The sequence below is a fragment of the Microtus ochrogaster genome, linkage group LG4 (assembly GCF_000317375.1).
Source record: "Microtus ochrogaster isolate Prairie Vole_2 linkage group LG4, MicOch1.0, whole genome shotgun sequence".
NCBI classification, from domain to species: domain Eukaryota; kingdom Metazoa; phylum Chordata; class Mammalia; order Rodentia; family Cricetidae; genus Microtus; species Microtus ochrogaster.
The window spans coordinates 26,528,543-26,554,186 of NC_022030.1; the positions used below are offsets into that span (position 1 = coordinate 26,528,543).

The 25,644-nt window shown below is 42.0% G+C and overlaps 1 protein-coding gene across 1 annotated transcript in view; it reads left to right on the top strand.

The window, feature by feature from the left end:
• Positions 1-25,644, top strand: part of Fbxl17 (F-box and leucine rich repeat protein 17) — a 465,763-nt gene that overhangs the window by 423,065 nt on the left and 17,054 nt on the right. The window contains exon 7 of the mRNA XM_005361339.2: positions 18,716-18,858. Within this exon, the coding sequence (XP_005361396.1) occupies positions 18,716-18,858 (143 nt within the window). The remainder of the gene's footprint in view (positions 1-18,715; positions 18,859-25,644) is intronic.

Consider the following 25,644-nt stretch of genomic DNA (forward strand, 5'->3'; position numbering starts at 1 on the left):
CCCTGGCTCCTCTTCCTCCTCCTCTTCAGCAGGAGGGAACTCAGCCTAATGTTTGGCAATGGATTGCTACATCTGTTTCTATCAGTTACTGGATGAAGGCTCTATGATGACAATTGGGGTAATCACCAACCAGTTTGATCCCAAGAGAGGACCAATTCAGGCTACATATCTACTATAGCTAGGAGGCTTAACTGGGATCGTCATTGTAGATTTGCGGGAGTTTCCCTAGCATCAGGTTTGTGCCTGACACCGAAACACACTCCCCATCTCCAGTCATCTTCTTCAGTACCCTCCCCTCCATTGAGGTTGTGTGTGTGTGTGTGTGTGTGTGTGTGTGTGTGTGTGTGTGTGTGTGAACATATAAATACAGGTCCTCACTCAGCCCAGAGGGTTGGATTTCCTGGAACTGTAGTTACAGATGGTTGTGAGTCACTCTGTGTGTATGTTAGGAGTTGAACTCAGGTCTTTTGCAGTTTTAAGTACAAATACTTAACAAGTGAGCCATCTCTGCCAACCCTGTAAGAGTATTTTTGAAAGACAAAACATTATGGAAAAGGGTAGAGAGATTATAAGATACTAGCACTTTTTTTAGAAAACATATCAGGAGGCACTCACTATAACTGTTATAGCAGAACGGAAGTCACAACTGAAGCAATTATAGTTACCTGGCACAGAGATGGGCTGCAGAATGTTGGCTAGGCCCAGCCTTCAAAGACATTGGATCCTCGAAACCCTGGGTGTTAAAGTAAAAATATCTTTAGGTAAATGGTCATATGACAGAAAACACATCCATAAAAGAGATGTGAAACAGATTAAAATGAAGCCAAGAGGAAACAGTGGTGAAGTAGTTGGCAGTAAATAAATAAATCACCATTAATATTATTTATATAGATAAAAAGAAATTGCATCCTTGAAGAAGGATGAGAAGATGCTTATCATGCAGGAAATAGACCTCAGTGGGTAGGACAAGGTATGTGTACAAGCTAGGAAGCAAAATGTAAGGGTCCATCTGGGGAAATGTTTACCAATGTAAATAAAATAAGAGTCAAACCACCTCAAATTGAGAAATGGAGGTTCCTTATAGCATATTGCTTGACCCAGAAGTGTACAATGTTTACACAGTACAATAATTCAAATATCTTTTTTTTTCTCCTACTGAAAGTAAGGGCAAAGATCTTTTTACCCCTTTGTTATGTTATATGTAGTACTCATGCAATAAATATTATTAAGATTAACCCAAAGATCAATAATTTCCCAGATAATTTCATTCTCAACTTTTATCAACTTGATTTAACTTTGTGAGGAGAAATACCTTGGGAAATATTTGTAGTTGACATAAAATGGGTATCCCCATGGAGAAAAGTCTAGCCAACAATTCCTTGATTAGAGTCTTGAATCTGAAGAGACTGGATTGTCCATTTGGGTCCCAGTTTCACACCCACAGATACTAAAGAAAAGATTTACTGTGGAGAGCACACTATGCCGAGCAGCCATCTACGTCATCTGCCACCTTCACCTGGGGAAGATTTCCAGAAATGATGTGAAAAAAAGAGAGAGAAGGATAAAAAAGGAGTTCCAGAATTCCCAGAATTCAACTCAGAATGACCCCAATAGTTCTGATATTAAGTATCACATAACTTCTTAAACAGAGAACCCTGAGAGGGTGTGTCAGGAAAAATAAGATGATAGCTCCCTGCCAGAGACACCAGACATAAGACTTTCCCATTAGCTGCTGTGGTCAGCTCTAGCTCACTGAGCCCCTCACCCCATGATCACCACAGACAACTGTTTCCAGTCAAAGAAGAAACACCTTGAAGGGAACCATCACAGGATCCTCTATGGTGTCTGCGACCCAGCATTCATTCGGAAGCATTGTTTGTGGGGGTGTGAGCATCAGGAGGAGCCGAGAGCAACAGAGCAAGAGGGAAGCCGTGGATCTTGCAGCCTGAGAGTTTAGAATTAAAATAAAATAAAATAAAATAAATAAAAATGAAGCCTGCACAGTTCCAGGAAAATAAATCACTACTGAATTATGAAGACATGTTTTGATAAAGATATTGATCCTGAGAGACAAAGGGAAAGCCATATGGCTTCCAGACATTAAAAGCAAGACACATATGGAAGGGGAAGAAATCAGGTCAGACATATGCTTATGCACACCAGCACCAAGTACCTGTTTATAAAGCCCCGAAGATAAAAATAGGCGTGACTCCCAAATGCAGTATTTCTCCATGCTATTGCTTAAGCAGAAGGGTGACAGTCTTTCTCACCCATGCGGGAACTTAGGGAGTATGTGTGGAGCCTTGCTTTAGAACAGATCTTTAAATGATAACATCTAGCTACCCAATGGATTAATCAAAATAAAGAGCTTTGAACTAAAATTGTAGGCAAACTTATGGTAAATACTTAGTATTTAATTCACCCAAATGTGGGAACCAGAGAAAAACAGCCATAAGAATTGTGATCACAAAAGCAGATAGGAACATCAAAACCCAACAATTTACAAATAATAATACCACTGACAAATATGGGAAAGAGGAAAAGTTGGTCAGGTTCCCCACCTGTCCTGCAGAGGCATCATGAAATCTGTCTGAAATTAACATGAAGGATGCTTACAATCATCCCAAGTGTTTAATATTTTCCTTAACCTTTTCATTTATGTGGGCTTTTTCTTTTTAAGACAGGTTGTTATATTGCCTAGGCTGAGGAGCCTCTTGTCTCTGCCTTCTAAGAGATGGAATTTATAGGAATGTACCACTAGACCAGTACTAATTCTATAGGTTGATTGGTTGGTTTGGTTTTTAAGATTTTATTATGTATGCTGTGTTCTGCCTGCATGTCTGCCTGCAGGCCAGAAGAGGACACCAGATCTCATTATAGATGGTTGTTAAGCTACCATGTGGCTGCTGGAAATTGAACTCTGGACCTCTGGAAGAGCAGCCAGTGCTCTTAACTTCTGAGTCAGCCCTCCATCCCTAAGTATATAGGTTTTTAAAAGAATTATCTTCCATTGTAAATTCTAGAAATCTTTTTGTTGTAGTTCAGTTTCATTGTTTTGGTTAAATACAAAGTAAAAGCCAGTCATATTTTTTTAAGGAACATATAGTTATATACTGAGTGAGCTTCTATTTGTTGGTTGATTTGACTGTGTGGATAATGTGCTGAGAAAATGCTGGGAAGGATTCACTGTTGTAAACAGTGAACAAGGTGTCTGAGGCCGTTCAACTCCGAGCACCCTTGATCTGACCTCAGAAGCTGAGCAAGGACAATATTAAATGTCTCATAATTCCCTACAAATACTAACATCCTTTGTGAGTGAACAGCCCCTACTTCAGAAAGACAATACAGAACAAGAGCAGAGAAACGCATTGGCAAAACTGAGGTGACCCCACCCCCTTGTATTAGTCTCTGTTGTGTTGCTGTGAAAAGAGACCATGACCAAGGCAACTCTTACGAAAGAAAGCATTTAGCGGCGCTTGCTTGCAATTTCAGAGGTTTAGTCCATTGTCATCATGGTGGGGAGCATGGAGACAGGCGTGGCAGGAGCTGGAGCAGTAGCTGAGAGTGCTATACCCTGATCTGGAAGCAGAGAGAGATGGGCAAAGACAGAAGAGACTGGCCTGGTTTGGGCTCTCCAGTGACATACTTCCTCCAACAAGGCAGTTCTTCCTAACCCTCTAACCCACGCCAGTAGTGAAGCTTCTTGGTGACTAAGCATTCAAGTATATGAGCCTGTAGGAGGCCATTCTTATTCAAACCACCTCAGCCACAGAATAAAAACTAAAACCTAGCATAGTAAGCTTTAAAAAGAACAAAAACATAGGGTTTCCAGGTTGCCATGACAGTCTCTTTAGGGAACTTCCTCCAGAACAGGTGGACTCTGGATTTTGTGAAGCCACCACTTCAAGCAAGATTTAGATATTTGTGCCCAAGACTAGGAACTCAGGTTTGGGGCACATACAGAGAAACTTTGATGACAGCCCTCAGATTGCCTCCCAAAGCAAGGACAACTGAGGTTTTGGGGGGGGGTTTTGTTTGTTTGTTTGTTTTTTGTTAGTTTGTTTTTTCTAGGAAGTCGCAATGGATCCCGGGCAGGTAAAAACTACCATTGTCCCTCACCTTGGCCTCCCTAAACTCCTGGAAAATCAGCTTCTTTCCTGCTCAGTATGCCACAGGAGAAATTAGCTGATCTAGTCTCTTTATCAGATGTGTTCCTTCATTCCTTTCAGAATAATTAGAGGCTGCTGCTTTGCTGTCTCATGATACTGATTATTAGCTACAGCTAATTCATCAGCTGGATATAGGTGAGACACCTCTCGCTATCTTTCAGGAAAAGCTTAGTAAAGTATTTGTCATTCTCCACCCCGAGAAATGTTCTCGCTGTGAGTAAGAGTTTATTAGGTACCGTGAGAGGTCCTCGGGTTCAGCCATTTTCTGTCCCAGCTATAATTAGAAAGCTAGACAAATTATATCAACTCTGTGGGTAAAAATCCACACAGATACTCTTTTTAATAAATCCAATTTACTCTATTTGCTAGGTATTAGCAACTGTTAATGTTCTGTCCAAATTCCTTTCCTTCCTTGTTGAAGAGAACTATATTGGTATAGCCAGTCCATACAAATGGGTGGTTAATTACTCGGTGCAGAGGGCTGTGTGAGTCATTGCTGCAGTGTGGAAGTGAGCATTGCCAATTGTCAGCTTTTTCCAAACTACATAGCGTTGTATAGTTTATGTCCCAATCAACTGTGGCAAAGTAGCAAAAAGAAAATACTACCTAGATGTGAGGGACTCATTAAACAAATCAGTCTGCTCTTCGCTCACTGATCTCTAACCCTGACTATGAACCACAGTCATTTGATGATGCGGAAAAACTGTTTAAAAGACACAGCACGTGTTCCCTGACCACAGAATCAGAGTATTATGGGTTTGGGAATGAGACAAGGTTTTGCAGATCTTCCCTGGAGTTTATTGGATTTTGGAGTGTCCCCTACAACAGTAATCCAAAGTGTCTTCCTCTTACATATTTAAGGAAATATATTACTGTGTGTCTACATCTCTGGGACCCAGGCCCCGGTCATGCAAAATGTAATTTCCAAGGTCAGTCCATGGTTTAGCGCTCAAGGATAAGTGTGCGTTTATGTACCGTTCCTGTGATCCTCGCACATGAACACTCTAGTGGGCAGATCCAGGACTGTGATCCTGACATGTGGTCTCTGCACCGATATTCTCTGCACTTGCTCTTTCTTCCCTGTATGTCTCGTTTGGACTTCCATGACACAGTGCCTGCTGTTAGTGACCTAACAGGAGCAATGACTGTGTGGGCTCATGGCTTCAGGTGTTTCAGCCACAGACCATTCAACTTGCCACCATTCCTGGGCCTGTGATGGAGAGCATTGTGGCACCAAGGTGTGGCAGAACTGGCTGCTCACCTCACCAGGGAGAGACAGACAAGTGTAGCCTCCAGCAAGGCACCCACATTGGCCTATTTCCTCCAATAGACCTTACCTCCTAACGTGCAAAACCATCCAAACTAGTGCCAGCAGCTAGGAACAAAGTCTTCCATGGATGAGCTGTTTACAAAGACACCTCACTTAACCACAGCACACGCTTTCTCTTTGTTGCTGACTCTTGTTTACTCTTTTCCAACCTCTTATGCCTTTTATTTTTTCCTCGTGTTTTTCTAAGCTTGCTGTTGGGTTCCCAGTAATGGTGTGCATAGGCTTCTTTTCTGTTCAGAGGGTAACTGAAAGATAACCAGACGTATTAGAATGTGAACCAGCAGTGAAGGGGAATATTCTGGAGAAAAAAGAGAAGAAATCAGAAGCAAAGATAATGCAGAAAATTTAATGTTTCTGTGTTCTTCAGGATTTCCACCAGACCACAAAATCTCAAGTTAAACTGCTTTGAGTTTCATGGATTTTTGTTTTTGTTTTTCTAACGACAGAGATATACGCATAAGGAAAAAATTACCAAGAAAATTCACATTCCATCAGAGCCCAAGTCACAGCTGCTATTTTTGCAGTGAGGGACACATAACTGAGCTGCACTTCCATGCTTAGTTTCAGTTGGTTTGCAACTGTGCTTTTACCACGTGATTCCAAATAATTTGAGAGGTTGACTATTGATACCAGTAGGTAAGTGTGCTTGTCGGGAGCACTCTGGACGCAACAGAAAACCCACCGAAGGGAATGCAGAGGTCTTTGTTTTGTGTTCAGGTAAAACTCAGCCAGCTGCTTAGCTCTAACCCTTTAAGTTCTGGCCTTTACTTTTGCTTTTTAGAAAAGCCTAATGTTGAATGCTATGTGTGTTACCCTGTAATCTCTCCAAAGATATCTGTAATCACCATAGTGGCTGACATACTAAAGCTGCCTGGTTAGTGTTCTAAATGTAGAAGACTGACTATGAGCTCTGCAGGATGCCGAAACCCATCTTGGGCACATGTAATTGCAATGCGCATTTTTCAATAAGCAGGTTATAGAATGCTAACAAAATCTTTATGCTGTGCAGTGATGGACTGATATGACCAAGCCTGATCCCACTCTGGGCTTTATATGTAGTAGAAGAAACCAATACGTTCTCAGTAACACAGAGACATTTAGACACACATGGACACAAGAAACAATTTGATAAAAATCCATATAAGACTTTTGTCTAAGTGCTGTGGGTTGTTGTTTTTCCTTTTGCCATTTAGCAGCACCGTAGATTAATACAGGGCCTTGCACATGTTAAGCAAACACTGCAGCACTGAGCTTTTCCCACAACCCTTTGCTTTTATTTTGAGACAGGGTCACACTAGGTTGGCCAAACTGGCCTCAAACTCACTGTGTAGCCCAGGCTACCTCAAACTGGCTATTCTCCTGATTTTACTTCCAGAAGAGATGACATTAGAAGTATATGCCATCACACCCAGCTCTTTTGATAATCTTAAAATCTCCTTCCCCATCCATCAACAAATGCCCCAGACATTCAACAGACCCTTGAAGTCTGTTCAGAACTCAGCCTTTCCCTTCAGCTCTGCCGTGCAGCCCATCCATGCTCGCTTCCTGCCTGGAAAATGGCCGTGGCCGCCTCTTCAGTCGTCTCTCTGCTTCTCTCATTCCCAGTCCAGAATCCAGAGCAGCCTTTGATAATGTGGGTTAATTACATCATTCCTCTGCCACATATATTCCAATGGATTTATATTTTCTTTAGAGCCAAGGTCAATACTGTCAAGTGACCTGCAATATGATTTTCCCTGAACTTTTGTCTTTTTGTTACCTTGGTAATCTCATCACAGCTGTCCTTCACCCCTCTGGAACAGACCAGCCTTCCTGCTACCACAGGAACTGACTTTGAGTTCTTACCTGCATGGGTGCCTTTCTCTTAAATGTCTGGCAGACTGTCTCGCTCCTCTTCCAGCTTTGGTCATATATCACGTTCTTTGTGAAGGGTTGGAACACTCCCACCCTTGGTTCCTTTTTTATTTTCCCCCAAACAGAATCACCACATGACAAGTGATGTGTTCTACTTAATTTAATAGAATCTCTAGTAAGGCAGGAAAGTAACCCTGGATAGATGCTGGCACACAGTGAGTACCTGGTAAATTGCTGTGGGACAATGGTCTTGTACTTTGTAAAGATTTGTCTGTTGGATTATTTTAATAAAACACTCATTGGCCAGTAGCCAGGGCGGAAGTAGAGGCAGGGTGACCAGGCAGAAAGTAGAGGTGGGACGACCAGAACAGGAGAATTCTGGAAAGAGGAAAGGCCGAATATGCAGTTGTCATCCAGACCAAGAAGAAGCAAGATCAGAATGCCTCACTGATAAAAGGTTCTAAGCTACGTATCTAACACAGACAAGAATTGTGGGTTAATATGTAAGATATAAGAAGCCTGAGCTAGTAGGCCAACCAGTTTATAATTAAAACGTGTGACACATTTGTCATGTGTGCGCCATAGTTGTCATGTGTGTCATATCTGTCGTGTGTGTCATAGTTGTCATGTGTGTCATATTTGTCACATGCAGCGTATTTGTTGTGCGTTTGTCATATGTGCACCATATTTGTCATGTGTGTCACACGTATCATGTTCGCCATGTATTTTTCATGTGTGTTGTATTTGTTATACATGTGTCATGTGTTTGTCATGCGTTTCACGCACATGTTGTGTGTGCCGTATGTGTCATGTGATCCATGTGTGCCACATTTGAGCCATCTTTGCCATGTGTCATGTGTTTCGTCATGTGTGTCATATTTGTCATGTGTCATGCGCGCTGTGTGTCGTGTTTGCCGCGTGCTTGTTGTATTTGTCATTTGTGTGTCGTGTGTTTGTCATGTGTGTCAGTTTGCCATGTGTGTTTGTCACATGTGTTGTGTTTGTCGTGTGTGTCATGTGTGTGTCATGTGTGTGTCATGTGTGTGCCAAGCGATACCTGGCACATCGCAGGCAGTCAGAATCTGCTGAAAGAAACAAGAGAATGTGTTCACTCTGTTTTTCTCTGTGCCTACTTAGGAAACCTTTAGTGTTGGCTGGTTTGCCTGACATCTGTGCGTGCACCAACTTCTATGCCTCCTTACCCTACTCTGTTTACATGGGGTCACATACATGTTTTGTAGCTCATGCCTACTTAGAACCGATATCTCTGTCTTTAGGGTTAGTCTGGAAAATTCATTTCAGGAAGGTAAGCAGACATTAAAGTTCTTATCCATATTAGTGAATTAACATACTCTAAACCTAAATTCACTTCTCATAAAGTGAAGAAATCTAGTATAATGTCAAGATTTTGAAAAGGCTATGTAATTCTTTGATATATATATTTATGCAGGTTGGAATAAAGCAGAATTATTGAACCAGGGATTTTACATTCTCTGCTAATGTTAGAGTAGTAACGCTCTTTTTTTCTTCTTCATTTTGGATTCTAAAATGCGATAGAGAATTGTCAGAGGAGTCAAGATCCTCGCAAAGGGTTCGTTATCCAGGACACACCTCTAGTGGAGCGCAGGGCGGGGCGTCAGACTGGCATCTACATGCACCTCTCACTTAACTACATTCTGGAAGTTAGGTATACAGAAATAGTTTTTACACACCCAGCCATATCTGTATGTTTCTGCCTGGGAAACGATGTATGTGTATGAATATGATGTATGTATATGAATATGATGTATGTATATGAATACGATGTATGTATATGAATATGATGTATGTATATGAATCAAAGGGCAGCGCTGATCCTTCTCTCACGCATTAATAGACTTCTTTTTAAGAAAAATCTCTTGAACTTATTCTTTTTACCAACTTGTTTACCTGAAAGGAAAGAAAGTATATGCAACCTATCAAAAATTCTTGCATCTCTGTCTCAGGATGTGAAGGGCAGGAGAATGCCTTGCCATGGAAGTTAGAGGCCTCAGCAGGCTTTCCTCGGTGAGCCATGCTTGTACGTTGCTGCTCTGAGCTCCACACACAGCTATGGAAAATTGATGGCTCAAGGTGCAGCATTGTTAAAATGGGAGACAGTTCTGTTTTCAGATTTCAGTGTTAGCCACAATTGTCGGGCAGTTTGTCTTATTATATGGATTTTTGTACTTGACTTGCAAAGATCTCGGTTCCCTAACCAAAGCGTGTGTGTGTGTGTGTGTGTGTGTGTGTGTGTGTGTGTGTGTGTGTGTAACACAGCTTTGGGGTGTTCTCTATATCCTTTCTCAACCTCTTCTTTCACTTTCCTGTTCTAAGATTCGTGTTTCTGAAAGCAGAAAAAGTCTATTTTAGCAACAATTTCCTTCAAATTACATTGAAAATTATTTCTTACTTAGATTATCCTTTTATGTAGCCTAATCATTGAAAAGTTACCATCTGCCTTCCCTTCTTATTTAACCTAATTGATATCGATGTGTATCTATTACAGGATTTAAAAGCATCCTATATATGGTGAAAAGATGCACAAGCTCATTCCTCCCAGGGAAATGACAATTCACGCCCACTGTGTGCCCACTGGAGTGCTACAGTCAGGGCGCATTCGTTAAACAGTGTCAACGGTATGAAGAAACTAGACTCTTTATACACACTGGAGGGAATGGGACGTGAACATACCATCTTAGATACACAGCTATGTGGCGGGACCTCACAAACATAACGAGCAGCTAGACAGCCAGAATGCACTGTTGTCTAATTCTGTCTGTATAAATTCTTACAGTGGCCAATCCACTGATGGAGAAGTCAGGATGAACCTTCTTCCTGCTGGGGAAGGACCAGGGCTGCCACACTTTCTCATGTGCAAACTTTTTATACTTGCTTTATAGCTATGAAAAATAATTTGTTTTAAAATTTTATTTTCAGAGATTCAGTATTCCTAAATAGCCCAAATTCAATGCCCCAAAATGCTGACAATCTATTTAAAGGTAGACAGTTGCTTTGATGTGCAATTGTAAGACACGGAAAAGCCTGCTACATGCTGTGTGTGAAAGTAGGTGCAAGGAAGTAAAGAGTATATATATTTACAAAAGCAGACTCAGCAAAACTTGGATTTGAGTGCAGTCGGTGTCTGCTAAGACTACAGCAGTGCATAAGGTGGACAAGATGTAAGCGTTTAGGAAGTGTTGGATCATAACCAGTCGCTGCCATGTGAGAGGACACATTGTAGTACTGTGTCAGAACGTGGGTGCTACTTACATCCGGAAAAGTCAGCGCTTTGTTTTGAGTTGACTGACTTTGCCGAGTTGTAGGTCAATCTATCCAGGGGCTCTCAGCCCTCAGCTGCATACCAGGATCCAAGGAGCTGTTGCAACTTCTAAATCGGACACTCCAGGGGTGGCACTTGGGCATCTGTGCTTTGAGTAGGAGACTGTGACTCTTCCAGGTAGCAAGGGTGAACTGTAGTCCCTGTGGGTGGGGGAGTCTTGTCAGGGACTGGCAACACAGCAACAAATGTCCCTGAAAGTGTCATTTCTTTGTTCCTGTAGCCTCTGTGACATCTACAGAGACATGCACTTTTTCATATTTATCTCTTTGTAAGTGTGCCAAGAAATTTCTTTACAAATGGCTTTTATCCAAGTATTACATGAAAGATGTTAATCCTGCTGTTAAATTTTAACCCCTATCCTTTCAAGCATGAGGACATTTCTGATTTTATTAGAAGCGCCCAGCTCCGTAGCGGGAGCAAGAGCTGAGAAGGATGTGCAGCAGCATCTGCAGGGCCTCGTTAGCGTGCTTGTATGACTCACCCTCCTCCCGTGAGGGCGGATGTATTTTTAGTGCTAACATTTATGTAGCAGATCTTTCGCTGTGGAAATAACACCACTTTCACTTAGGACATTGTAGCTCTCAGCTTAGTTCCTTCAGTTGGCCTTCGTGCATTTGTCCATGCTGTACGTTATTATTGTGAAACAAATAATAGTACAATAGTAAACAAATAGTAATTTTACAAAAACTTTAAAAATAGTATCAGACATCACATGCAGCATTCACCCAGATATCCCTAATGTTGACGACAGATACAGCTATAATAAGCAAAACTGGAGAATTAATGTTGAAAAGAATATGAACTAAACGTGTCTAAATCTTACTGGCTTTAAAAAAAAATGATTTACTTATCTCTATTTTATGTGCATTGGTGCTTTGCCTGCATGTATGTCTGTGTGTGAGGGTGTCCAGGTCCCCTGGAGCTAGAGTTACAGACAGTAGTGAGCTGCCATGTGAGTGCTGGGAATTGAACCCTGGTCCTCGGGAAGAACAGCCAGTGCTCTTAGCTGCTGAGCCATCTCTCTCGCCACAATCTTAGTGCTTTTAAAGCTAATCTCCGTGTCTGGCCCAGGATGCAGTCTGGTATTCTGCATTATACTTAGTTGTCATAAAATCCTTAGTCGCCTCTGGTTTGTGGCCATGTGCTCATCTTTGTTGTTTCTTTGTTTGGGATTTTATTTCTACTTCTCTGGCCCTTTAGATGAATAAATACTGCTGAGTTCATTTGTGAAATGTTCCTCGTTTGGGCTTCTGAGTTGCGATGTTTACTTTTGTTGTTGTCTATCATCATCATCATCGTTATTGTGTGAGGTGTATGTGTAGGTGTGCATACCAGCACACATGTAGATGTAGAAGAACAGCTTTCTGGTGTTGGTTCTTTTCTTTTGCCTTTGCATGGCCTCCAGGAATCAAATTCAGATTGCCAGGATTACAAAGCAAGCACCTGTACTTGCCGAGCAATCTCACCTGGCCACAGTGTGATGTTTTCTTATGATTAGATAGCGATTGTTTACTTTTCAGGAATACTGAAGAAATGATCAGGAGACACAAATGTGTATGTATGTTATGCATAGTTAAGTTCACATGGATCATTGTTTAAGGCTCTGTCTTCTGGATCGACTACCCACTGCAAAGTTAGTTTTTTCCTTTTGTAAATGAGAACTACCTTTGTCACTATTCCAGTATTTTGTTCTTATACAGTGTAACTAACTGGTTTGTGCATCTATTGCTCTGTCATGCTATGATTATTGCTGTAGTCTTTGCCTAATAATATTTCTGTATTTCTCTCATTGATTTACATTATTTAAATGCAACTCTTCTGTATGGATGGGCTGTTCATCTATGCCTATTTGTTTATATTTATAGATTTATAGATAGATATTTTTAGAAATCATTAGTCAACACTGTTGTGTTTATTTTTGTGGTCATCTTGTTCCAGCTTTGACCATTGTTATTCTCTCTGATTAGATACTTTATCCTTTTGATGTACTTTCATTCCTTTTAAAACTTCTTTTTTCTAATGTCATAAGATGTTCCACACTTAGTTTCTCTAATTCTTTTTATAAGAAATCACATCTCTTGTAAGCTGTTTTTATTGATGAATGGTATTCAGATAATAGCAATAGCTCCTAAGCTCTCCCAGCAAGAGGTACCAAGGATATGCACAGACTTGCTAAAGCAAGCGTATTCATCCACCGTGCTTATCACCTGTTCTGAAAACGTGAGTTCATCCAGATAACTCAGATTCCAGTTCAATGCAAGGAGCTTCATTATAAACATCTTCCAGCTATCCCTATTTGTGACTCCTTGCTTTAATAGTAAAAAGACTGCCTGTCATAATCTACAGTCCTAGATCACACAGAAAGTAGTTATTGCATTGCTAGCTCATGATCTTAATATCCAGTCAAAACGTTGTTTCCAAAGCAAACTATTTCTTAACTCTCATCTCATATTGTAGCTGTGTCATTCACCCGGGTTGTGCTGTTCATTTTCAGTACAGTTGAATTCATTTGTGACAGTATTCCTCTTTGAGCTCTCCATATTGATATTTATTTTGGAAATGATGTAAAGAACTCCAATAGTTCAGAAAATCCAAAACCAAAAAAAAAAAAAAAAAAAAAAAAGAGGTATTTTCTGGGCAGTGGTGGCACACGCCTTTAGTCCCAGCACTTGGGAGGCATACCTCTGCCTCCCAAGTTTTTTATTATCAGAACTATATTTTCTAGGTAGAACCCTCGAAGTGGAATTTCTTCGTCAATATTAAGTGCATATGTACTTCAGTCTTGCAGTCATCTGTCGGCTGTCTATATACCTCTGGGTATGTAGGTTAATGTTTAGTCTTTGTGAACATAGAAATTACTGAGCAATTCATACTAATTTGTGTAAATTTCTTAGAATGTAACTTTCTTGACTAGTTGCATTTAGCACATTAAAAAAGTATTGAAATTTCCTTGGAATTAGGGAGTTAGTATTGCATATTTTTTCAACAGTACAAATACTGTTGTGGTATGTCACCAGCCCCTGATGTAAGTAGCAATCACATATTTACATTTACAGTTCTCTGAACACAGGTGCAATTTTACACATCCATGATCAGCAGTAGAGAGCATGCAGTCGAGGACTTCACAGTGACGCAGAGCCTGAACACAGTGCTCTCGGAGCCTTCCGTTTGTCTAGCCTCACGACATTGTTTGTGGCACGGGGGCTAGAGTCCAGAGCCTCACTCACTCCAAGGAAGCGCATTGTCACTGAGCTATAGCCTCAGCCTTTTCAGTTTTGAGGTAGTCTCTCCCAGAGTTGTCCAGGCTAGCCGTGAACCGTGTGGCCAGGCCAGGCTGAGCATACAGCCTTCCTGACCAAGCCTCTCAAGCAGTTTGCATTTCAGACTTGCACCACTGGGCTCGAGTCAGGCCTTCCCATTGCGTATCAACTGCTCACTAGTATGACTTGCAGAAACTCCAAACAAGCTGTGACATTTATGTAGCAAAAAGTCCTTACGTGCATTATCTCATTTGACCCTGTGAAGTAGATGAGACATACAGTCAATATCTGTATTATCTGGATGAAGAAGCTGTGTTTCACCAAAGTTAAATATCACCCTGAGGTCAGGTATCTACTAAATACAGTGGCTAGAGGTGAACCTAAAGTTAGATTATATTACATTTTCACAGCCAGCTCATGAACTACAATGAGGAAGTTGTCAAAGGTGCTATATATTTTAAGAGATACATGTATATATATATAGATATAGAAATAGATATAGTAATCAGGCTTTTCCATTAAGCCAGTGCTATCAACAGAGGCTGAATACTTGGCCAATCCTAAGCTATAATATTTAGGTCTTAAATAGTGTCATAGAGAGTAGGCTTAGTCTCCATCCCAACCAATTGAAAATGTCCTCAGCGTGGGAGGAGGTTGTACCTCTTGGGTAGAGCCAGCCTTGTGAACCACTTAACATGAGTTCTTTTTCTCTCAAATGCCCCTTGTCCTGCAAGGCTCCTGGAGGGATTAAGGAGAGTTCCATTGAGAATACCTCAGGTCCAGCTGGTATCCCAACAGCACTTGCATCTTGTCGTTACTGATTCCTATAGTGACCAGTCTGCCCTCTGTAGAACACTGTGACAGTTAGACTTGAGTTTACTTACGCGTTTACTTGTTTTGAGCTGTATGTTTGAGACTAGCTTCGTGCTGTTGAGGACCCTGCTCTGCAGGCTTTGTGTCTTGCCGCAGCATCTGTCATTATTCACGGAATGTTTCTGCAGTGCCTCTTGCCACTTTGAGTGTGTTTATGCGTGGCCACATAGACTTACCTGCGTGCTGTTCCTTTTCATCCCTCGACCCTTGGACAGGCTGCTTTCCCATCCAGAACTCTTGCCATTGCGCCTGCCTTTGTTTCTCCAGAGAACTCTTGGCTGTCTGTTAAGACCCAGCTGACCTCTTCTTTGAAGGCTTCTCTGTCATTCCCCCGCAGAGGGTCCCTTTATAGCATGGTTAAGAGCCTGCTCTGTGCTGGGCACGTGCTGGGTACTAGGCATACTGCACTGCATAGTGGCCATTGCTCTAATGTGAGAGGTAGGCCATCAAATAAGTGAAAGCTGTACCCAGGAGAAATAAATGACTGGGTGGTGACTCTGATCATGAGATATGGAAAATGAGAAGGAAGTAGGGATAGAGATGGATTAACATGATACTGTGACTGCTTACTTATTCTTGGCTACCCAACCTCACCCTCACATCCACTAAACTAGCCTTGAGCTCTGTCCGTATCCCCAGCACCTGGGCTCAGTACGTCACATGGTAGTTCCACCACTGGGATATCACCTGTTAGAATGACGTCATGCCCTGTGATTCTAATGGACATATCTGATAGAAGACAGGACGAGGTGCTGGCTCTCATCTTCACATCCTGTTCCTACCATTACTGTTTTGACACATTGTGAAAGTTATTCAATCTCAAGGTGACTTGATTTGCTGATAATAAGAAGTGGTAATAAGAAGACTCCACAGGCTTACTGTGAGGGTTAAATCAGATACTTAGCCAGAAATCCTTAGCCCAGAACCTGACTTATGGAAGGTAGCCTATAAGCTGTTGGTAGAAATGCTTTAGCACTCATGAGGTTCACTGAAGAAATGAGCTATGTCAGAATAATGAAGTTGAAGCCTAACTTCAGTAAACAGAGCAAGTCCAAAACCAAAACTAAATGCCCTGAGTTACCCAGAGTTGCTGCCTTTATTATATAATTTAATTTGGACAAGGGAGAAAAAAGCAAAGGAAAACTCCAGACACAAGTGGCTCTCAAACCAGGTCAGCAGCTGCTGTGGTCTCCTTATTTGCTTGTATGGCAGCCTATGAAAGTGCCTTGTATCGTTTGCTTTACCCTCTTCTGATAGTTCAGGACTCTTGTGTTCTAGCCTCAAGTCTCAGAGAAACAGGTGTTCACAATCTTCTGACCTTGGGCCTCCCTCAACACGCGCATTTCCATCTTGTAAACAGCACAGTAGGCATAGGCTGTGCTGGGAGGGATGGCATTTGAGCCCCTCCCACTTCCCTAAGCAGAGGCAATCTTCAGGATACCAATAAAGTGAGGCCAATACCAGAGAAAATCAGTTTTGTTTTATTCTGTTAACTTTTATTGATTCTTTGTGTATTTCACATCATGCATTCCAATCCTACTTATCTCCCTGTCCCCTCAGATCTGACCTCTGCCCTTGCAGCAGCCCCCTACCCCCCAAGAAAAAAACACAGAATTTAAAAGAAAAACCAAAGACCAAACATAACAAGAAACAAACAGAAAGGAGAAGAACCTTGTCGTGGAAGCTGTAGTGTTGCCCATTGTGTCGCACAGGTTACCTTGAGCCTGTCCATCTTGACTTTCAAGTATTCACTGCCAGGAGTCATTGGAGTCATTGGCCTGGCCCTAGGCCTCTGGTTTCTGCTGCAGCCCTGATAATGGGCTCTCATTGGGGCTCCTCTTGGATACCTTGTAGGTTCATCCTCTTCACGTGTGCCAGCAGTTCATAGATGTGGTGAGTGTTAGGGTGGGCAAACTCATAGCCCTGGTTCTGGGCCTGGGTGGCAGCTGGGTTGGTCACCTACCAGCTTCCCTCCTTGTCACTGCCCTGAGTGAGCTTTTCAGCCGCCTCACCAGTGCAGCCTGCAGCAGGGAGCAGGGCTGATTGGGCAGGGCCAGATCTGTTGCGTGTGCTGCCCATGTGAGGTGCAGGGCCCGCTCTCTTGTGTGTTGTAGCTGGTGTGGGGCAGGGTGAGCTGTCTCCCTCTGGTGACCCTGGGGCCAGCTCTCTCGCCTTCCACAGGTAGCAAGAGGTGGAGAGGGGCATCTTTCCCTCACCCATGCCACTGCCTGGGGTCAGGGGTCAGCTCTCCTGTTCTCACACTTTCAGTCCTGCACCCCTGACCACAGGGTCAGTTCTAGTATGCTGCCCAGATAAGGTACATACCTGTGGTGAGGGCTGGGACCACTTTCCCAAGGTGGGGGCAGCTTTCCCCTGAGGGGGAGGCCAGCTATCCCAGGGCCAGCGAAGGGCAGGGCTGGTTTAGTACAGCATGGTTCCAGTGACACCCTGTGGGATTAGTGTAGGATATCCTTTCTGCTGCTACTCCTGTTACATGCATGCACACAATTGGAAAGTGTTAATGAATACCGGTGTTAGGAGGAACTTAAGAAAAATCTCTGTGGTATTTTTAATTGAAAACACTGGGATCATGGCTGTTGTTCTATAAACATTGGCTTCCTGTAAGTACTGTGTTACAGGAACCCTTGGGTTTGGATATAAGAGTTTTTTGTTTTGTTTTGTTTAAAAAAAAAAAATCACTGAGATGGTTACCGGAGTTTTGCCAAGAGATATTTCCCGGGTTGTATTATTTACATGAGATATTTATTCTGCTTTCTAAATGTAGTCAGCACAGTTTAGAAAATACCTCCCACTTCTATGGTTCCAGAAGTCAAACCGTGTCATCGGAATAAGGAAATAACTAGCAAACAATTGCTCTTTCCCTTTTAATATCTGTGGCATTGGCATCAAGGTTTTCATTCACAGATAATACATCTTAACGTTATTCTGGCTGCAGGTACTAAAATCTGTTTTCTATGCTTCATAAATGTTAGAGCCATACTCACCTATCAAACCACATACAAGTCCCTGGAGAGAGCCCCGTTTGCTGACTGGTGGCTCCAGCAGGGTGGTGGGTTGTGGAGCTGTTCAGGGGCAACTAAAGTACCTCTGAGACTCTAGTATAGACATCTGCATTTTAGTAGTGGTACAGGGATAAAGAACCAAGAACATCAGAGATAATGTCATGGCTTTCAGATGGCAGGCTCTTTTTATAAATGGATAGAAAGATTTCTGATATGAAAAGGAAATTTGCCATAACAAATACATTCCCTTTGCTGCACTTTAGCCTGGCACCAATTAAATTCTACTATATGTATAATATACTCTTAATTCCCAACAGCCCAAGAAGAACTAATGTGAAAAGTATTATATGTTCTTATATTTTACAAGTAATGAACAGCTGGAAAAATTATACTGATTCATAAAGAAATTTGCATGTAATATAACACACCTCAAAATGGTGTTTATGTGGTCAGTTTTTTTTTCTTTTCAAAAGTATTAGAGTTACCTTGAATAAAATTTAGATAGCACTTGGACTTTTATAATGCTCCATCTATAATTTACTTGTATTTATTTCTCCTGCAAATATGAATGCTTGAAAGTATAGGTGACCTTGAGGTGAGTGAACTGGTAAAGACTGTATTCAATGCCAGGGAAATTACAGAATGATTATTCACCACACACAAGGGTTTGTCATAGGGCAAGCTTTCTTAAAGCATTTCAAATTTAATTTAGTTTATAAAACATTCATTTGCACACAGCATTTCAGGAACAGGTTCAGTGAGGAGATGAGCCGTAGTCAATCATGGGTGGGAGGTAGGTTCCCTAACACTATTAATGTCAAGACTTTCTCTCTTCCTCCCGGCAGCACTGATCGCCATTGGGCGATACAGCGTGACCATAGAGACGGTGGACGTTGGATGGTGTAAAGAAATCACAGATCAAGGAGCCACCCTGATTGCACAGAGCAGCAAATCCCTGAGATACTTGGGACTGATGAGATGTGATAAAGTAAGATGGACTTGTTTGTTTTCTGCATGTAGTTGCTATAGTAACTAGCTTAATGCCATATTCCTTCCTACATGCCCATGCACACTGCTAGCCATGTGGTTTTTGCCCTGATTTGCTAAAGTATTCAGGAATTATTTTTGTATTTCTGATTAATAATGGATTTTTGTACTTAAAGGGGAGGAGGCAATCACGTGGTAGAATTTAGCTTCCTATCCCTAAATTCACAGAGCAAAATTTAAGAGGCTGCTGCAAACTGCGATTTATACGGTTTAACAAATGAAATTTTAGAGTTTAAGTTTCCTGTAACAGCAAACTGTCAAATTGGCTTTTCGTAAGTGTTCGTTTCATTTCTGCACACATGTGTGTTCTGGCCACTGGAGGCAAGAAGGAGTCAGTCTGTTCTCCCTGCACCCCCCAGAGGCCCAGCCAAAGTGCCATGGAGCCGTCCGTTGTCAGGGACTGAGCATGAGTTTAGAAATGGGACTGCACCTAACAAGACGGAGAAGGAAACAGAGCATCTGTGCAGCCCACTCAGCCCTGAGCAGATGTTCTCTCCTCCGCGGCTTCCATGATTTCCCTATAACAAATCAAAGAATTACTTCTTTATTTGCAATGCCAAGTAAAGGCTGAGAAATCTCAGACACCTGAACAAGGCTCCATACCCAAAGTCTTTGACATATGATTCCAACATTTCTTAAACGTGTCAGAGCAGCCTTTAGCTGGGAAGCAGCTTGCTTTGAAAAGGTGTGTCTCGAGATGTGCTCTAACAAAGTACTGGCATCTTCTTCAGTTTACATGTCTGTGCCACTTCTGCAATGAGTAGGGACAAATCTGTCACACGAATTGATACTAGACAAACATGTTGCTCAAAGGCCATGTATTTGTCTACATTTTCTAAGCATAGACAAATCTGGGGCAAAAAAAAATCACAGTGGTCCAAATCCATTGTGTGCTTTGTCATTTTTGACAATAGATCTAATTGTTGTTTCCAAGGTTTTAAAATCTCAACTGCTCTAGACTTTTGCTGGTTCCGTTCTAGAGACTATATTGTATCTTAGCCCAGTGCAGAAAGCTACTTGCTTTGTATCTTAGCAACAGCACTGAGACCCGCCGGAGCAAGTCTCCCTCGACACTCATCGCTGGCTGAGAGGATGCTGATGCTAACCTTGTCACTTTACAGTTAAAGGGTCCTCAATAGGCCGAGATCTCTGCAAACACAAAACAGTGAAAGGCAAGCTCCTCGGCATCCATCAAAAGCTCATGCCATCTCAACCAAGGACTCCAAAGTGAATGCATTTAGAGCCACTCTTTCTAGCCTGTCCTCTTTATAGTTTGTACCTTGAAAATTAGCTTCATCTTCAGATACAAATTACAACCATTTATGTTCTTGTTTCTTAGTTTAGAACACTATTCCATCTCCTAGGCTAAGCAACATTTTGTTGATTTTAAGTTTAAGAATTCTGGACTTTTAAAAAAAGACTAAATAAAAGCACAAATTACTGCAAAATGAGATAGAGAGGTCGTAGCAATTAGTGGTGTCCCTAAGGGTTGCAGTCTATTCTGTGTTCGGTTCTGCATCCTTTCTCAAACAGAGGACTGCTCTGTGAGTCTGTTGCCTCTGACACAGTACCGTCTGGCCTTAGCCTGCTGCAGTTCAGCCCAGCCCAAGGAGCTCAGTCTTGCTGTCTGGCTTCCTGAGACTCGAGTCTGCTCAGAGCCAAACATGAGGGCTTCAATGAGAACAGAAGACATTTCCAAGCCACACACAACGTGCAAGCAAAGTATTGAACAGAAAGTTGGATGGAAAATCCAAACTAAAGTAGTTTTTCAGATTTCCAATTTTGCTTTATGTCATCCATCTTTAAATTCTCATCAAGACCCGAAGAAAGGTTTGCATGGAGAAGAAAAGCAGCCCATAATAAGGGGAGTGTCCTCTGGGGCCAGAGCGTAGTTCAGATATGGGCTTACACACTCTGATAATAAGGGGAGTGTCCTCTGGGGCCAGAGATTGGTTCAGATATGGGCTTACACACTTAATAGTAGAATAATCCTGAGCACAGCTTCTTGCAGCATTTGTGAAATGAGGATTATCCTAGTACCCATCTTGTAGAATTGTAAACATTTAAATAAATTAATGAATATAAAGTACTTAGGAAGCCAGGCGGTGACGACGCACGCCTTTAATCCCAGCACTCGGGAGGCAGAGGCAGGCAGATTTCTGTGAGTTCAAGACCAGCCTGGTCTACAAGAGCTAGTTCCAGGACATGCTCCAAAACCACAGAGAAACCCTGTCTCGAAAAACCAAAATAAAATAAAATAAAATAAAATAAAAGTAGGATAATGTCAATAATATATAAAATACCCTGAATTACTATTCTTTTTAATGACACAGTAACTTGTACTATACAGTGGTATGTGAGTTTACGAATAAAATACACAGACACATTACATCACATTTTGAAAGCAAATTTAAAGAGGAAATAAAATACTCAAACTATAGAAGATACCTTTGTAGGTTTTTCACATCTAAACTTCTGTGTTCTATAGAAAGATACCAATAATCACTTTCTACACATTTCACTGGTAAAAACAAATGTCTCCACGGAACACTGCATTTGAGTAAAGTTCCTAACCCATCTGCTCACATACAGAGATGAAGAAAGTATGAACATAAGACACTGATGTGGGTTGAGAAACTAGCAAGGAGAAATAAAGGCAAACAGGAGTGGAAATAAGAAACAGTAAAAGCAGGGCCACGGCATGGAGATCTGCTGTGTGTCCCCAACATTGGTCATCAAGCCAACAAAGCATCAACCAAAGTGGTGCATACCACTGTGTCACTATAGCTCAACCAGTGCTGCTAACCACTAACAAAGGTCATTAGTTAGTGATCCCCACCTTGTTTGGCACACCATCTGGAGCCAGCCAAGGGCCAAGAGACTTCATTGTTACACAATTAGACACCAGGCCAAGAATGTGGCCAGCAGGATCCCTGAGCTGGGGAGACATGTCAGTGAGTTTGTAAGTCTCTCCATCATGTTCTGGAGTTCTCTGGTCCTTATAAATCACAAAGTCAGCTGGGTATTGGGGGTGAATTTTTTTAGTCCCAGAACTGAGGTGGGGGGGGGGAACAGAGATGAGGCATAGACGCTGGTTCCAGGTCATCCAGGATTACATAGTGAGACTCTGTCTCAAGAAAAGAAAGACTTGGTAGAGTCTAGTTGCATTTTCTTTCATATATAGGTTTCATTCGGTACTACTTACATTTAATTTGGAGGCTATATTTAGCCAAACTTGTACTTTCCCCTACTTCTGCTTCTAAGAGGTTATAAGAATCATAACAAAATGTCTTTTATTTGCTGTAGGAAAATCTCAATATCTCTCTTTGTCTCCTCTCCTGACCCCCAGATGCAAAGGATCAAACATATTCTTTGCAGCTGAAAAAGCATGTACACGGATTATCAATGTCTAAGTAGATTTGCAGTAAATTTGTTTGGCTGCAACACTGCTGGGTCCTGGGGAGGCGTCCCCCAACCCTCCAACCACTGGAGCCTTCCCCACGCAGCTGTAAAGTTAGGAAGTGCATTAAGAAGGCTCTGAGTAGCTTTTCCGATGACTGGATGGATAAGCATGTTAAAAGGTTTTGAAGCTGACGCCACATAATCTCCTAAACTTTAATGCATTGTAAAAACCAAGAGAAGAAAACGCTGTGTGAGACTGCTTTGATGAATTGGGGGGAGCTTATACTCTTAGTCACTGTTCAAAGACTTACTTGACCTTGGGAATTAGACCTGACCTGAAATCACCTATCAGTTTGACTTACATTTATTTAGTGACTTAGTTAAAAGTACGTAGGTAATCGATGGGACTGAAATAAAAGCAATGTGTTTACTCTAGCTTCCACAGCCATAAACAGTCAGTGGTGACTTTGTTCATAGAAATTGTTTTCACGACTTCAGTGAATTCTAGACTTTAGAGATCTGTTTCTTATGATATTTTCCTTATTTCTTACAAGGCAATTTGGATAGAGAACAAAACTGAAAGGGAAAAAAGCGCATGGGAAAGCTGTAGGGCAAATGGAAATGCAATGTTCAAGGTTAATGAAAAAGGTTTGGGGTAACAAGGTTGATGAGAAGAGAGAGGGCACAATGGAATGGCATTGGCTGGAAAAGGAGACCTCGCCAGAGGCAACTTGGCTGGCTTGGGAAACCTCTGCAGTGTGTGTTAATACCAAAGTTTGGAGACACAGGCCTGAATTATGAGCAGTGAATAACATCATAAACGTAGCAATTCTCAAATGCCAAACCCTTGTGAAAAGCAGTTGGATGGAGAAATGCTGGAGCTTTTAAAAGCTCCCTTTCACTTTCTATTTTTTTTTAACTTCATGCAGAACTAATTTTACACACTGTTCATTTGATTTGAAAATGCCAGCGTCTGGGGTATCATTAAAGAGCGTTATTGAGGGAGCCACTCTTGGCAACGCTTTCACTTAAAATGCTTAGTTCTTATGTTCCTGCAGAGTTATAAACTAGGAGAAAATGTACCCCAGTTTATACCTTAGGCCACTCTGCCTTGGCACCCCACCACCACCACCCATCACCATTAAGCAGGTAGCTGCCTTCTGCTGCTGCCGTCTCCTGGACCACTAGAGGTGTCTGGAAGGCTGTATGGACCCTGCTACTCCAGGACTAGACATAAATAGACTGTGAAGGTCCACTCCAGTGTCCTATGACCAAAGCCTCCTGGAATTCCTTTGATTGCTGCTTGACATAAATTAGAACTACATAGGCGTGAAGCATCCACCAGGCAGAGATCAGGGAGGCTGCTGGGGGAGGAGGGCTGCCTTTGTGGCCTCTATTGATCACCCAGCTGCCTGCAGGCCAGGGGCCCAGGGGAGGCTGCCTCTTACTGGTCCAAAGCATGAAAATAATCAAATTAATTCATTTCTTATCAAAAATTCACTTCCCAAGACCATCTTCCTCGTCTGCCACAATTCTTGAAATTCTCAGTTGGAGAGAGAAATAGTGATTTATTTTGATAAAGGTCGCTTGCTATAATATCTTCTCTAGGATGTAAGAAAGCCTGATTCTCGCGTAGAATTCCTTATTTAAGTGGCAGAGAGATGGCTAATGTGGAAAACAAGTGATAGGAACCAGACAGCCAGAGCTCTGGTTACAGCCGTAAGATACAGAGGGCCCAGTACTGTGTGCCCAAGTTAATTCAGGAAAATTTGACCACTGAACTGCTTTTCTCAGAAGGCAATTATGGGACAAGAAGGCCTCAACAACCAAAATATTTCTGTGGGAAAAAAATGGGGTTTTTAGTAGCTTGTTTAGGAATTGTGAACAGGAAAGCCCTATGGGGAAAATAATAGACGGTTCTGTAACTAATACATAGAACTAACTGGAAAAATCAGTTTAAGGGAAAAATAATTTGTGGGGCACTGTGTCCAGGACTGTTTTGGTAGCAATTCAGCCATGAAACAAAGTTGAGTACCTGCCGGGCTCTCCTTATCCCCCTACGTATGCACAGCTGGTTTCAGATCGCCCTGAGCCAAAATTTAAAATTAATGCCTTGCTGAAAAAAAAATACATTGAAAAAATTTGCTTTCTGTTCTACGAAGGCAGAAGTGGTCTGACTGACCTACCCTGTGTAACCTATCTTGAGAGACCTGTCACTGCACAGCCCACCTTGTATGCCAAAAAAAATGGGGCGAGAGGAGGTGGTGGGAGGTAGAGGTGGCAGGGGCTCCAAGCTCTGGGCAGAAGTCTTTGCTTGAAACATCAGCATCTTCCTTTTACTGATGAAACAGTTCCGCAGGTGATTTTCGCATAGAAGCACAGGGAGAAGCCTCGGGCTGAGACTCGGAGGTTACCTCTCAGCCTCATTCTAGTCAAGTGTTCCCATCCTGTTTACCCCGCTGCCGAATGTCCCTGACACTCCTGTCCCGAGCTCAGCCATTAAATCAGAAAACACTGGTGTGGACCTCCTTGGAACAGGCAGCACTGGTCAGCACCGTGCCATACTGCTAGCTTTTCACTTCTGTCATTTTGCCACCTCTAGGACCTTTCAGAACTTAATCTCGGGCCTCGGACTCACCTAGAGTGACCTGAAACACAATAATAACTTGTGCCCCAGAGGGTCATACAAGAGTAATTGAAATGAGAGTAAACCACTGAGCACAAGTCAGGTTCACTATAAACAAGAAATAAAAATTAGCTTTGGTTATCATTAGTATAACTATTGTTCTTATTTTTGTGTGCATTCCTACTTTAAAATCTTTTATATGACTTTTATATGACAGATTCATCATGTGCCCTAGCAGGATCATAATTTCTAGCTCTGAATACAAATGTGCATGCTAAGGGTTGTTTTTTGTTTATTTGTTTGTTTTTGTTTTGCTTTGTTTTGTTTTTTTCAGGACAGGGTTGCTCTGTGTAGCCCTTGGATGTCCTGGAACTCACTGTGTAGACCAGTCTGTCCTCAAACTCTAGAACTAGAGATTCTCCTGCCTCTGCCTCCCAAATGCTGGGACTAAAGCTCAGTGTCATCACTACCCAGCTACATGCTAAGATCTGAAAAACAAAAAAACAGTCTCCTGAGACACATGCAGCAATATTTCAAAATAATAGAATGTGTTTTCAGTCTTCAGGATTCTGTTTCATTAAAAGGAAAGAGAGGAAGGCAAAACCTTGAGGACCACTTGGTTTTATATTTGTTTGACTCTGTTTTGAGCAGGGTAAAGACCTGCCAATCAAAAGCCAGTCAGGATCCAGATAAGACTAG